At 47.2% G+C, this 15,246-nt stretch overlaps 1 protein-coding gene and 1 pseudogene across 1 annotated transcript; both read right to left on the bottom strand.

Annotated features, from left to right (window-relative positions):
• Positions 1 to 205: 205 nt before the first annotated feature.
• Positions 206 to 4,367, bottom strand: LOC117998016 (zinc finger protein 525-like). The gene is made up of 2 exons (XM_034986535.1): positions 4,279 to 4,367; positions 206 to 4,155 (listed from the first exon to the last, which is right to left on the bottom strand). Exons 1-2 carry the CDS (start codon positions 4,365 to 4,367, stop codon positions 3,174 to 3,176), a joined length of 1,071 nt encoding a protein of 356 aa, XP_034842426.1. The 3' UTR covers positions 206 to 3,173.
• An 8,892-nt stretch (positions 4,368 to 13,259) lies between these two features.
• LOC117998015 lies at positions 13,260 to 14,467 on the bottom strand (annotated as a pseudogene).
• Positions 14,468 to 15,246: the final 779 nt, after the last annotated feature.

The following is a 15,246-nucleotide window of genomic DNA, read 5'->3' as shown; positions in this document are numbered from 1 at the left end:
AGTGTAGATCTTATTTTTCCACCCAGTCTTACACCCTACACCCTCGTGTCTCATCTCCTTGTCTGTTAGCACCTTGTTAACAGCTGCGCCAGAGTTTTCCATGTCTGGCCCTCCTCTGTTGTTTGAATGTTTGACTTAGTTCTGCTTTTTTCATAGTTTCATAGTGAACATGTTGGTGCTTAAATGTTTTTCCAAATTTAGGATTCTTTCCCTCGGGTAGGTTTTGCCAAATGGGAATCACTGGGTCAGGATGGGTATGATCGTTTTAAGGTTCTTGATACATACATCCAAGCTCCTTTGAAAACATTACACCAGTTTGCACTGCTGCCTATAATGTGATGGCATGTGTTCCACATGTCCTTGTTGGCATTATGTATTAACAGCATTTTTCTCCTTTGCTAATTTAATAGGGGAAAGGGCACCTAATTTTAATTGAATTTATTTAGTTCTTAAGGAGGTTGAACATTTCCCTCTAAATTTGTTAAGCAATTATATTTTTCCTCTCTTTGCATGATCTTTGTGGCTTTAATACCTTTCTATCAATTTAAGTAATCTCTTTATATAATAAATATATTAATTATTTCTCTTCATTTTGGCCATGTTTTGCCCAAATTGTTTGGCATTTTTTTGAATTATTTTTTGACAAGGTTTCCATTTTTATATAGTTCAATCCTTCCATGTTCCAAGCCTATAAAATCTAAACTTCTCTAAACAGAGTGTTTTCATTATTTTATTTTTATATCTATTTTAACTAGTCTTTAACTAACTTTGATGTATTGTGTGAAGTAATCAAAATTACCCATTCTTAATTGCTCCAACATCAATTATTAGTAAACGATTCAGTCATGTTTTTGTATAGTGTAGGATCTATTATCTGGACCATCTACTTTGTTTCATTGACTTGTCCTTTTTTATCTTAGATCTATAGTCTTCTTACTTTTTGGAGCCTTATATTTGAGTTTTCTATCATTGTACCTTTAAAAAGTATATTTATATGTGTGCATATTTATATGAAAAATATATAATTGCTATTCTTCTGGATGAAAATTTGTTTATTAAAGTCTTTTGATTATAGTGACATGAACTTATAAATAAATTAGAGAAAAAAAAAAGCATTGTTACATTTAATCTTAGCATCCAGGAACATATTGTCCTTTCAATCAAAAGTTTATAGTTTACTTCTCATCAGGTCACAAATTTTCCTTAGTCATTCCTACATACTGTTGCAGTTCTGGGTTTCCTTGTGTAGGGTTTTTCTTTTTTCTGTTAGAGTTCTCATAAAAAAAGCCAGCATTCCAGGAATGGGGTTACTTCAGTGTTGCCCCACTGCATGCATTCAAGCCAACCAAACCCCTGACTTCCAGAAGCAGCTGGGGGCCACAGATGCTCCTGAAATATTGATGTAAGCTGGGGACCCTTTCACCAGGAAATCAGAGAAGCCTAGCAGTGTGCGTGGGTATGTGCATGTGTGTGTACCCACACACATACTTATGAATACGACCTCAGTGGGTCAGCCATGCCCCCACCTTAGCTTCAAATCTCTCCTCCCACTGACCCTTCCAGTTGGGAAGCTCTGGGTTCAGTGCTGGTGCCCAGGCCATCAGGTCTCCTACAGGTGGGATCTTGAAGGAGGAAAGAAGTACAGGACCCACTGCCGTGGCACCTGGCCCACTTCAGCCTCTCAGGTAAAATGTTAGGCTTGGAATAAAGAGAAGGGATCTGAGCTGCAAAGAATCTCCACTATGATGTGTATCTGAGGGAGCCAGGTGGGCAGGATCGGGAAAGTCATAAAGAGGAAAGGAGATAATCCTCAACAAAGGACCTCCTGTTACAAGATCTTTGATTTTTCAAGAGATGCTGGAATGCTCAATTTTTATGTGATGTTTCCCAATATTTTAATGGAGGCAACTAATTAAAAAAAAATCCACTCAGGACCATAAAACATTTGTGGGCTATGTCTGGTCCATAGATCCTGTTTTGAGGCATCTGAATCACTATGGGCCAGATCCTCTGCTGGTTTCTAATCCTTATGCCTTGAGGAGGTAGGGATTTAGAGTGAATAGATTGACAACCCACAGAGATCAGGTCTTAATCCCTGGAACTTTTAAATGTTACCTTATTTGGAAAAGGGGGCTTTTCAGATATGATCGAGGAGTTTGAGATGAAGAGATTATCTGGGTGGGCCCTAAATGCCACTAACATATCCTTATAAGGAAGCAGATCTCTCTCTCTCTCTCTCACTCTCACACACACACACACACAAGATTTTAAGACTAGAATGATTCAGCCACAAAACAAGAACACCAGCAGTTGAAGAGGCAAGGAAGGATTGTTCCATGGAGCCTCCAGATTAAGGCCTTGCTGACATCTTGATTTTGACCCAGTGATACTGATTTCAGGTTTCTGACCTCCAGAACTGTGAAAGATGAAATTTCTGTTTTAAGCCACTAGGTTTGTGGCAATTTGTTAAAGCAGTCACAGGAAACGAATACATCTAGGAACATCTTAGAAATTCTGAGGCTCCATCCCAGACCTACTGAACCAGAGATTCTGGAAGTGGAGCCCAGCACCCTGTTTTAACAAGCCCTACAGGGGATTCTGTTGAAAGCTAAAGTTCCAAAAAACACTGGGTTGAAAAAGAGGTACCAGGCATTTTGTGCAAATGTGTTAACGGGGCCTGTGGCAGAACTGGAGATGAGCTTGATCTAAAGGTATTCATGCATTTGCTTGAAGTGCTTGACCCCCATAGGCATATGAGCTTTTCAACCTTATCCTGAACCAGTATTTCTCAAACTTCAGTGTACAATAAAGAGAAAGGTAATAAGCAAAACAAGGTGGTATGTGCTACAAAGAAAAAGATGGTAAATAGGCAGAGGGAGTGCCGGTTGAGAGGGCTAATTTTAGACTGGTTGGTCCAAGAAAAGCTTTCTGAAGAGGTGGCCCTATGAGAAGTCAGCCAAGGAACAACTGGGGAGGACAGGGTTCTGGGCAGAGGGAACAGCATGTGCAAAGGTCCCGAGGTCAGAAAATAGCTTAATGTTGGGAGGTAGTGGTGGGAGAGCAGTGTTGTCACAACCCGCTGGAGGAACTAAATGTGTACTGTGTGACTGTGCTTGGAGAGGAATCCTGAAAGCTTGTGCCTGGTTTCCTCCAGACTTCACCCCATGCGCCTCTTAGCTGGTTTTGCTTTGTATCCTTTTGCTATGATAACTCTTAGCCATGAGTATGACTATATGCTGAGTCCTTTGACCTCTTACTGAGTCACCACAATGGGGTGGTTTTGGGGACCCCTGAGGCATATCCCCATGACTATAATGTGATGTTTCAGACCTCTTGGGGTGAATGAAATCTGAAGGTTTCACATGCATAGTATGTTTTATTAAGAACTGCCGGAAGTTAGTTGCCACAAAGGTCTTCCTCACCCTCTCTGTATGCATAGGATTCTCCCTTGTATGGATCCTCTGATATACTTTAAGGGATGAATCACAACTACTAAAGGCTTTTAGACATTCCTTACACTCACAGGTTGTCTTGATGCTGTGGGTCCGCTGGTGCTTGGTCAGGGAGGAGCAATACCTGCAGGTGTCCCCGCACTCCTTACACATATAGGGACTCTGCCCGTTGTGAGTTCTCTGATGGAGGCTGAGGGAGGAGCTATAGCTCAAAGTTTTCTCACAGTCGCTGCATTTGTAGGGTTTCTCTCCTGTGTGGGTTTTCCGGTGCTCGATGAGGGAGGACCTGTACCGAAAGGGTTTCCTACAGTCGGGGCATTTATAGGGGTTCTCACCTGTATGAGTTCTCTGGTGATTAAGGGATGAGGCCCAGCTAAAGACCTTTCCACATTCATTGCATCCATAAGGTTTCTCCCCATTGTGGATCCTCCAGTGTTGGCTGAAGAATGACTGATCACTAAAGGCCTTCCCACACTCATTACATTGATAGGGTTTCTCGCCAGTGTGAATTCTCTGATGGGAGATGAGGGCTGAGCGTTTGCTGAAGCCTTTCCTACATTCATTACAGAGAAATGGTTTCTTGCCGCTATGGATAATCTGGTGCTCCCTGAGGGAGGAGCTCTGCCTGAAAGCTTTGTCACAGTCCTCACACTTGTATGGTTTCTCTCCAGAATGAATCCTTTGATGCTGAATAAGGTTTGCCCTCTAGCTAAAAGCCTTCGCACACTCACTGCATTCATAGGGTCTTTCCCCTGTGTGGATCCGCCAGTGTTGAGTAAGGAAGGACTTGGAGCTGAAGGCTCTCCCACAGTCAGGACATCTGTACCCTTTCTTCTCTGTGAAGCTGCTCAGAGATTTCACCAGGATTGGCATCTCGGGGAGGCTGTCCTCTTTGCAGGCCTTTATGAAGTTCATGTCCCAAAGTCCTTTCTTCTGGGGTGACTTTTCAGAGATGTTATGCTTTGAAGGTGTCCTGTTGTTAGGCCCAGTGCCCCAGTCTGAAATAAAGTTTTCAAAACTGCAAATTCCTGTAAGACAGAACACTGAAAATAAGATGGCTGCTCCATTACCCATTGTGACTATTAGTCTTGTCAGCCTGACCATGCTCTAGTCCCCAGGGATTTCAATCAACTACGAATCTTAAGTGTTGGTTAGCATTTACAACCACTTTAGGTAAAGGAAATTATCCATGATCATGTAGGTGGACCTCATCCAATCAGCTGAAGGCCTAAAGAGCAAAAACTGAGGTTTCATAGAGAGGAAATTTTGCCTTAAGACTGCAGCATCAGCTCCTGCCTGTTTCCAGCCTGCTGGGCAGCCCCACACATTTTGGACGTATCAGCCCCACAAATGCATGAGTCATTTCTTAAAGTAAATCCCTCAATATATACAATTTATTGGTCCTGTTTCTCTGGAGAATTCTGACTGATGTACCAGCTCTCTAGTGAGGCTGGACATCTGGGTCCAGTCTGGGTAAAGGAGGAAGCATGCACAGATTATAAAATCGGGGAAAGTAGGGTTGACCCACAGAGGAAGGAAATATGTCAAGGATGAACCCAGCTCATCTGGGAAGATGAGAACTTGGAAAGGGCAGACCAGGATACTGGGGCCTCAGAAAACTACGTGGGCTGAAGTGAGCCCTCACTACCTCACAGCCTGGTCTCAGGAGTTGGATCCCATGCACATTCAATTTTAGGCCACTGCTATTCTTCAGTGAGTCATGGAACTAACTCAGTCAGGTTCCCAACTCTGACACTATTGACATTTTGGGCCAGATAATTCTCTCTTGTGGGGACTGTCCTGGGTATTGCAGGATGTTGAGCAGCATCCCTGGCCACTTCCACTCTGCACCAACAGCACCCTCTCAGCTGTGACAACCAAAAAAAAAATTTCTTCAGACATTGCCACATGTCAACTTAGGGCAAAACCACTCCAGGTTGAGACCACTGCTTTAGTGGGTTGTGGTAAGAAGTTTTAAAAAATGAAATTGAATGGAGTAACAGAGTGCACTGTGTATAATAAGGACAAGTATCATTTTTTAATAAAATTTTTGTTTCAATTTTATCAGATGGATACAAAGCATGTGCAGTGGGCTGGGAGGTAAAATGTGACTTCTACCAGGATTTTGGTAGAAACAAGTTGAGGAACACAGACATAGGGGCAGTCAGGTCCCAGTATAGGGCCTTCTGGCCAGGACTCAGGATCTCAAACTCAAGAGCCTATGGGGGCTAGCCAGGTAATGGGAATGAATGAAGTGGACTGCCTGAATGCTTCTACCTTTCTTGAAACGCATGGCCCTCCTTCATCTTGCTTCCATTTCTCCCTTTTCTGATGGAAGTAATTCTCTGTGGACACAGGATTCAGTTGCTGGGGACCGATAGGGAGGGGTGGGGATTGCGGCAAACTGGAAATCCCTCTGTCCAAAGGGGGTGCCCCTACTCAGCCCAGCTAACAGCTGTCATGGAACACTGGCCTAGTGTTGCTACCCTGAATGCAGCCCTCTGACCCTGCTTGGTGCATTCATGGATCTCCCGCAGCACTTAGCACCCCTGAATGACCAGGCTGATGTGTTTGTTGCGCGTCTCCCATCATTCCTGGTCTCCATACAGCAGGGGCCTCATCAGTCTCAACAGCACTGCATCCCGGTGCCTACAGGGTGCCCCGAACACAGGAGGCCCACAGATATCTGCTGACTAACAAGTGAAGCACACCCACCATCACCACTACCACACCAGATCTATGTGCTCCGCACACAACCAGGAGCGATGTCCTGTCTTTCAGAACCCAGTGGCCTTTCCAGGGGAGACCAGTGAAGACTGACTTACCTGGGGCCTTGCAGTCCCAAGCCCGGGAACCATGCCCTCCTCTTCAGAGAACTTCTCCTGGTGGAGGCCTGAGACCCGAGCTGGGGGAGGAGGAAAGAGTGGTGAGAGGAGGCCCAGCTGGGCCATCATACCAGCCCCTCCTCTGGGACCTGGAATGACCACGTCCCTTGTTGGGGTTGGAGGAATGGGTTAAGTGGCCACTGTTTCCTGCAGCCTGATCCAAGCTGAGAACTCAAACTCTGGAAACAAGTTACTTGGGTTTGAATCCCATCTATGACCCACTAACTGTATGACCTTGGACAAGTTCTAGGACCTCTCTCTGAGACTCAGTTTCCTTATTTGAGAAATGGGCTAAGAAGAGGATCTACCTGCAGGACGTGGTAAGCATGAGCTCATTACTGTGGCGGAGGAGTTACTGCCCCGTTCTTCACGCTCCCTATAGCTATAGCCTCTCCGTGTATCTCTGCAGTGATCTGTCACCTTAAGTGTGGTGCCCTCCCCCCACCTCTTGACATCAGTCTGGCCTTGTAACTTGTGTCGACCAGTCGTGGCCCTCATCTGCTCACCACCTCACTGCCCGGCTGTTCCTCCAGCATCCCAGGCTCATTTCTGCCTTAGGGCCCTTGTCCTCGCCCTTCCCTCTGCCTACAACACTCTTCCTCCCCCTTCTCCTCCAGGTTATTCCCACTATTCAGGGCTGAGCCTAGACCTCCGTCCTCAAGAGGGTATTTCTAACTGCCCAAACTCAATGAGTGGTCCTAGCCCCGAAGTCACTCTGTCCTACTGCCCTCTGGTATTTCCTCCAGAGCATTTATCAGTGACTGGCATTCTTTTATTGCTGTTCCTCACCAGAACGTAAGTTCCATCACAACCCACACCACCCAGGAACAAAACTTCACAGGCGTCCTCGGAATCTCATGCACAAGGGACAATGACACCTACAGACGAACACACAGCCACACAGACTCACTACAGGGTGACCACCTGGTTTAGATACGGTTGCAAACTTACGCGCGAACACAACCACACACATTGTTCACTTCCTCAGGCAAGTGCCCGGTAGCCCTTCCCACAGGGACATCCAGCATCGCACGGTGACACATATCACAACAGCCACCCAAAGTCGCCCACCACGTAAGCCCCTCGCACACAAAACCACAGACACGACCCCAACTCCATTACGCAGTCACAGAAGTCACACAGGACTCTGTTCCCCGTCGCACTCAGTCACACACAAACCCATAAAATGACAACTGCCATCCACCCTCGCTGCACACAGACCCGGGCATGAGTACAAACTCGCACACACCCAGCCCTGTCCACACTCAACAGGCACACCCAGCCTCGAGCAGGCGGTGGACACTCAGACAAAATCACACAGACACACACAGCCCTTGAGAGACAACTTCACTCAGGAAATCCCATCCCAGCTCTGACAATCTTCCTCGGCGACGCCCCGCGCTCCACCCCGAGGGCACCGGCCGCTCGCCGCAGGCGCACGCGCACAGGAACACGCAGAGACGCCTCACCACACAGACTTCGCCGGATCACAGACACACCCGACACTACATCACACCGAGTCACGGATCACAAAGTCTCGCTCAGGAAAGGACGCTCGCTCGCCCGCCGCGCGCACCACAGCCGCCACGGGGGAGCCTCGACGCAGCCCGGCCGGAAGCGGAAGCGTTCCCCGCGCCCGGGCGCAGAGCACTCTGGGAGGTGTGGTCCAGAGACCGGCGCGCGGGCGTTACGTCCCTGTGGCGTCCCTGTGGCGCCGGGGCTTCGTCCTCCCTCGGATCACCTCCGCTTGTCTGAGGAGTAGGAACCAGCCCTGCAAAGCTGAAACTCCCCGGCTCCGAAGCGAGAAGTAATACTCCACAAATGATAAGGGGCCGGAAGGCAGTAAGAGGGGAGAGGACGATGCTGCCGAAAGAGGCGGCTTGGAAAGGTCTCTTCATCTTCAGAGAGGTGACATTTGAAGCGCGTCTCAAGCCGGTGCAGCGGCAGCGACGCTCCAGTTTGGGGAAGGAGCGAGTGCAAAGGCCCTGAGGCAGGGAGAAGATCGACGTGTTTGAAGAACTGAGGTAACGCCAGCATAGCTCGTGATGAAAGATGCGGGCGAGGGTGCAGGGGACGAGGCTGGAGAGCCCGCCCGAGGCAGTGAGAGGGCACCGAAGGGCTGCAGCGGGGGGATGGCGCGTCCTGATTTATACTTTCACGGGAACCCTTGGCTTCTGGGTGGAGGGTGAGTTTGGGAAGGAAAGAGTGCAGGCCGGGAGATCGGAAAGGAGACCGTTGCGGTAGTCCCGACAGGGATGATGGTGTGCTGGGTGAGGGTGGTGGCCACGGGCGTGGTGTGAACTGCGTGGGTTTAGACACACATTGAGGGACACGTTGGGTGTGGAGTGCAATGGGAGGAGGTAGGGGAAAGAGCGACATCAGTATGCCTGCTGGGTTTCTGCCCCGAGTGCCGCTAAGTGGGGTGGAAACTGGGGAAGGTGCACGTATGGAGGAGGAATAGAGAGCTGCGCGCGGATGTGTTAAGTCTGAAGTACTTGCTGTAGGTTCACGCAAAGTGCTTTAACATCAGTGTATTCATTCACTATTGAGTCTCTATTAAGCACAGCAACCGTCTCCTAAAACCTCCCCGCGAAATGTCTTAACAAAGTAAGGGTTTTTGTTTGTTTGCTTTTAAGATTTATCTATTTATTTTTAGAGAGGTGGGGGCAGAGGGAGAAGGAGAGAATGGAGCCTGATGCGGGATTTGTGATACGCGGTCCTGGGTCAACTGTGTGCTGGAGCAGGCTAGCACATCTCACAAGGGTTCACTTTAAATGTTCAGAAATGCTGCAAATCGGTGGTTAGGTTGTGGGCTCCTAGTTTGATCTCAGCTGTGGTGAGGTTATTTACAGGAGGGGAGCTGGCAAATGCTACAATATATATATTTTTTTTTTCAGAGAGCTGGCTTTCCAGCACACCCTTGGATAATAGGAAACAAACACATGTAATCTCTACCTTCATTCAGTTTTCATTCCAGTGCGTGGGGGATAGATCTGTAAACCAATAACTAAACAATTCATTGAAACTGCAATGCTTATTTTGAAGAAACGGGAGTTCTGAGAGTATAGAAGGAAAATGACCTAGGTTGGCCAGCAGGGGTGATCGGGAAGTGATATTTGAGCTGTGATCTGAAGGCTGAGCAGCAGCTTTAACATGGGAAGTCAAGATGTGTTTTATTGACAAGGTGTCATGGTTTGATTGGCATTGTCTTTTTCTTTCTTAGTGGAATGTAAAATAAGAGACTATCTTCCAGTCAGTGGTGGTTTGAATTCAAGTGCACTTACTATTATTCTTTTAAGATTTTATTTATTTATTTGAGAGAGAGAATGAGATAGAGCATGAGAGGGGGGAGGGTCAGAGGGAGAAGCAGACTCGCTGCTGAGCAGGGAGCCCGATGCGGGACTCGATCCAGGGACTCCAGGATCACGACCTGAGCCGAAGGCAGTCGCTTAACCAACTGAGCCACCCAGGCGCCCTCAAGTGCACTTATTAATCTGATTAGGGAAGGGTTGTCTGAACTGGGTTTGTGGAGCCCAAATTGGCCATGCAGGTGTGGCACAAGGAAGTGTGGAGAAGGGGATAAGAAACCATTAAGTGCTCAGAGGTCCCAGCCCTCCAAATCCAACTAACACCACAGCAGCTCTGACTTTCGTTTTTTGTTGTTCTGCGTCACATTTGTTTGTTCAGAGAAATACATATTGAACACCTAGCGTGTGCCAAACAGTATTTGACACACAGGGGATACAGCATTGAAGAAAACAGCTCCACTCTCATGGAGGTTATATTTGGAAGGAGGGGGATGGGGATTTGAGACAGAACAAACAAACTGAATGATCTAGGTAATTACAGACGGTGATAAATGCAAGTAGATAATAAAACAAAATGAGGGCATTGAGAGTGACCAGGAGGTGACCTGCTTTGGATAGGAGGGTTGTGGAGGATCCTTCTGAGGAGATGACGTTGGAGCTGAGACCTAAAGGATTATAGGGAGCCGGCTACCCAGGGATCCAGGGAATATACCAGTGCCTGGATGTTTTCTATCTCGCTGAGTAGATCTCAGGTAATTATGGGAGTGAATCCCATCACCTTTGCTATATTCTTTTGGCTAAATATACACCGCAAGTTTCTTCCACACTCGGGGAAGTGGATTATACAAGGATGTGATTCATTAGTGATCACTTTAGGGTGTGTCTGCCACACCCAGGTGATCTCTGAAGATTTGTCTAATCTAACTGGCTCATCACATGCTCCTTTTCTCTTTTTGGACAATTTATGTCTCTCCCAAGGGTTATGCATTTGATCAAGAGCTTGGTATTCTCAAGTAAAAGAGGACTCTTCAATCCTCAAGGATATGTTGGTAGCACAGCCACCATCTCCTAAAACCTCCCCACAAAATGTCTTAACAAAGTGAGGGTTTTTTTTTTTTTTTAAGATTTATTTATTTATTTTTAGAGGGGTGGGGGCAGAGGGAGGAGAGAGAATCTTTTTTTGTTTTTTTAAAGATTTTATTTATTTGAAAGAGAGAAAGATAGCGAGAGCAGAAACACAAGCAGGGGGAGTGAGAGAGGGAGAAGCAAGCTTCCTGCCGAGCAGGGAGCCCGATGTGGGGCTCGATCCCAGGACCCTGGGATCATGACCTGAGCCAAAGGCAGACACTTAATGACTGAGCCACCCAGGCGTCCCAAGGTTTTTAAAGTCATAGAGAAATACAGCCTAATTTCTATCATTCAAAAATAGAACTCTGAGTGCTTTTGGAGTAAAAATATTGATCCTTTCCCCACCCCCTTAACTTTGGGTAAATTGCCTAATCTTTCTGAATTTTATATTCCTTATCTGCAAAATGAAGAGAATTACAACCGCATCACAGAGGTGTTTCGAATGTTAGAGATATTGTGTATAAAAGTGACTAGTAAAGATGGTCTGGGAACAAAAGAAGAATTGGAAGCATGATGATAGGATGGAATAAAAAGATAGAAGGTCACTCATCAAAAGAGTGGATGTGGAGGAAGGATTAGAAATTAGGAACTGTTCTAAAAAAATAAATTTAAAAAATTAAAAAAAAAACCAGGAACTGTTCTTTGCTTCTTTCTAGAGTTTTATGTGAGTGCATGGCAACCCAGCTGGAGACAATTCCCAGCCTCCTTTGTAGGTCAGCTGGCCATGTGACTAAGCATAAGCCAATGGGGTATTAGCAGAAGTGACATGTACAACTTACACTTTACATCTTATTTTTTTTATAATTTTTTTTATTATGTTATGTTAGTCATCATTAGTTTCTGATGTAGTGTTCTATGATTCATTGTTTGCACATAACACCCAGTGCTCCATGCAATATGTGCCCTCCTTAATACCCATCACCGGGCTCACCCATCCCCCCACCCCCATCCCCTCTAAAACCCTCAATTTGATTCCCAGAGTCCATAGTCTGTCATGGTTCGTCTCCCTCTCTGACTTCTCCCACTTCATTTTTCCCTTCCTTCTCCTAATGTCCTCCATGCTATTCCTTATGTTCCACAAATAAGTGGAACCATACGACAGTTGTCTTTCTCTGCTTGACTTATTTCACTTAGCATGATCTCCTCCACTCCCATCCATGTTGATGTGAAAGTTGGGTATTCAGCCTTTCTGATGGCTGAGTAATATTCCATTGTATATATGGACCACATCTCCTTTATCCATTCGTCTGTTGAAGGGCATCTCGGCTCCTTCCACAGTTTGGCTATTGCGGACATTGCTGCTATGAACATTGGGGTGCATATGGCCCTTCTTTTCACTACATCTGTGTCTTTGGGGTAAATACCCAGGAGTGCAATTGCTGGGTCATAGGGTAGCTCTATTTTTAACTTTTTGAGGAACCTCCACACTGTTTTCCAGAGTGGCTGTACCAACTTGCATTCCCACAACAGTGTAAGAGGGTTCCCCTTTCTTCACATCCTCGCCAACATTTGTTGTTTCTTGCCTTGTCAATTTTTGCCATTCGAACTGGTGTAAGGTGGTATCTCCATGTGGTTTTGATTTGAATTTCCCTGATGGTTAATGATGTTGAACATCTTAAAAACATGTTTCTTGCCCTCTATTTCCTCTATGTCCCTTCCTGAAGCTGGATTGTGAATAAGGTGCTGGTGAGCCATTTCCCACCCTGCGGATAAGGAGAACTTAGGGAATGGTAGAGCAACGAGATAGGAGGAACCTGGCCTCAGGATGACTTGTGGGACAGGAACACCAGGCTCACCCTCAAGCACAGATGTTTACATGAAAGAGAACTAAGCCTTCTGTATTATTTAAGCTACGGTTCATTGTTCCCTGTGAAAGCAACTGAACAAAAAATCAAACATGGTAGAAAGACAAAAATGCCTTTGACATTCCCTTAGGAAGGAGTCACATGAAGACTACACAGTATATATGGGCAAGTCTGAGATGACCTATTTTTCTTCTGGAATAGTTGCTTCTTCTTCTGACAAAGTCATTGGCTTGCATTCAGGACAGATATTAGATGAACAATGTCTACCACTAACTGTGAGAAGCACGTTGAGTAGGCCAAGGGGCGCCCACCTGTGGAAGGCCCATGGAAACTGAAAGGAAGGTCTCCAATTGGACCCACACTCCAGGACATAGTCACTAAAAGGGCTCTTGGATGGAATGATCCCCACTATTTAAATTATTCACTCCCTCTTGCTCCATCTTCCCTTGTGTACATATAGTACCTTTTACTTAAATTGACCCCATCAGACATATCTCTGTCTTACCTGGACATCTACTAGGGCCTCCTGCATGGCTCATTGTCATCCAACTTTGTTGCCATATATTTGGCTACAGGTGCGTTCTTGGTGGTCTCTGGAGGCAGTAACACCTCTACCATGACCACAGGGAAAATCCTGTGAGGATGGATTTCTGGGTCCCTCCCATGTCCAGATGCCAAGTCCTAAAATGGCCCCCGAGGATAAAGCTTCTGCAGGGCTCCCTTCATGTCCTTATTCCTCAGGCTGTACATAAGTGGATTCAGGGTGGGCGTGAGGACGGAGTAGAGGACAGCAGCCATGCGCCCTTGCATCGGGGAGTAGCTGGTGCTGGGCTGCATGTAGGCAGAGCTCCCAGTGCCATAAAACAGGAGCACGGTGGCCAGGTGGGAAGAGCACGTGGAGAAGGCCTTCCAGCGGCTGGCGGTGGAGTGGATCTGAAACACAGCGGCCAACATGCGGACATAGGACAAGACAGTGAGGCCAAAGCAGCTCATGATGACACAGCCACTGACTGCAGATCCTGCAGCCTCATGGGCATCTGTGTTGGCACAGGCTAGACGCATGAGTGGGGGGATGTCACAGGAGAAGTGGTCAATCACGTTGTGGCCACAGAAGGGCAGGGAGAAGGTGTTGGCTGTGTGGAAGGCCGAGAAAATGAGCCCGCTGCCCCAGACCACCGACACCAGGGAGACGCGGGCCTTGGGGCTCATGGCTGCTCCGTACACCAGGGGCCTGTAGATGGCCAGGCAATGATCGAAAGCCATGGAGGTGATGAGAAAACACTGTGGACCCAAGGCAGACAAAGGCAAAGAGCTGGGATGCACACGCATGGAGGGAGATCTCCCCGGAGCCCAGCGTGGTGGCCACCAGGGCCCGGGGCAGGGTGGTGGACACGGAGCAGATATCCACCAAGGAGAGGTGCTTGAGGAAGAAGTACATGGGCGTGTGTCACGGCGGCCGCGATAGCCCTGTTTCCCAGAATCTCAGCCAGGTAAATGAGAAGGAAGGTGGCAGCGCTGAGCAGCCGTAACTCCGGGACAGCTGAGAAGCCCCGGAGGAGGAAGACAGAGACTGCAGTGAGATCGGTCATGAACTGCCGAGGACGCTCAAGGAGCAGTGCGGGAGGGGAATAACGAGACAATAGCAAAGACCTAGGAGGAAAAGAAGGGGGGTGAGCTCCATCTGGATTAAACACACATGCACTGTCTTCCCTAGAGGTCTCAGATTCCAAATACTCACAGAGGCCTGGCAGATACATATATCCGTGAATCTGGCGCAGTGTCATGGTGGGGGTGTACGGAATGTTCTGTTCAAGTGAGACAACTGCTCTAAGCTCCCACCAGCTGTTGCTGGGGGTCCAAGCGCTGCCAGAGCCTCTGATATTTGCCAAGAAAAGCCCAAATTCCAGGGTGCCTGGGTGGCTCAGATGGTTAAGCGTCTGCCTTCGGCTCGGGTCATGATCTCAGGGTCCTGGGATCGAGTCCCGCATGGGGCTCCCTGCTCCTTGGGAGCCTGCTTCTCCCTCTGCCTCTCTCTGTCTCTAATGAATAAATAAATAAAATCTTTAAAAAAAAAAAAAGAAAAGAAAAGCCCAAATTCCAGGTTGTTTTTTACATGTCAAATTTCCTGGGGCGCCTGGCTGGCTCAGTCGGTTGAGCGTCTGACTCTTGATTTGGGCTCAGGTCGGGTGATCTCAGGGTCGTGGGATCCAGCCCCATGTTGGGCTCCCTGCTCAGCGCAGAGTTTGCTTCTTCCTCCCCCCACCCCGACCGCTCATGCTCGCGTGCTCTCTCTCTCTGTCTCTCTCAAATAAATAAATCAAATCTTTTAAAAAATGTGAAATTTCCTGACTTCTGTATGTTGGCAGGAAGTTCAAATTTAAAACACTGCGCATATCAAATGGGACCTCCAGTTTAAGACTTTTGGTCTTGTCTTGCGTATTTGCTTCACAACTCCATAGCATCTTAATTATGATACCCAACCCAAGGCCTTCTAATGATCTGTCTCCCCCAGATCTTTGAGCACCCCCCGCCAAGTGCAGGGCCCACTTCTTACTCGTGTCTTTGTTTCCCGGCATCCAGCATTGGAGGTGGTGTGGAGTAGGGAAGTAGTGCTTAGGATTCTCTGTGACCTTGGACAAATACCTTAATCTCCCAGAGCCTCAGTTTC

Source organism: Mirounga leonina, unplaced genomic scaffold (genome assembly GCF_011800145.1).
Source record: "Mirounga leonina isolate KUSES-001 unplaced genomic scaffold, KU_Mleo_1.0 Mir_376, whole genome shotgun sequence".
In the NCBI taxonomy this organism is placed as follows: domain Eukaryota; kingdom Metazoa; phylum Chordata; class Mammalia; order Carnivora; family Phocidae; genus Mirounga; species Mirounga leonina.
Note: the sequence above shows the minus strand (reverse complement) of the source record. Positions and strands in the feature narration are given on the sequence as shown.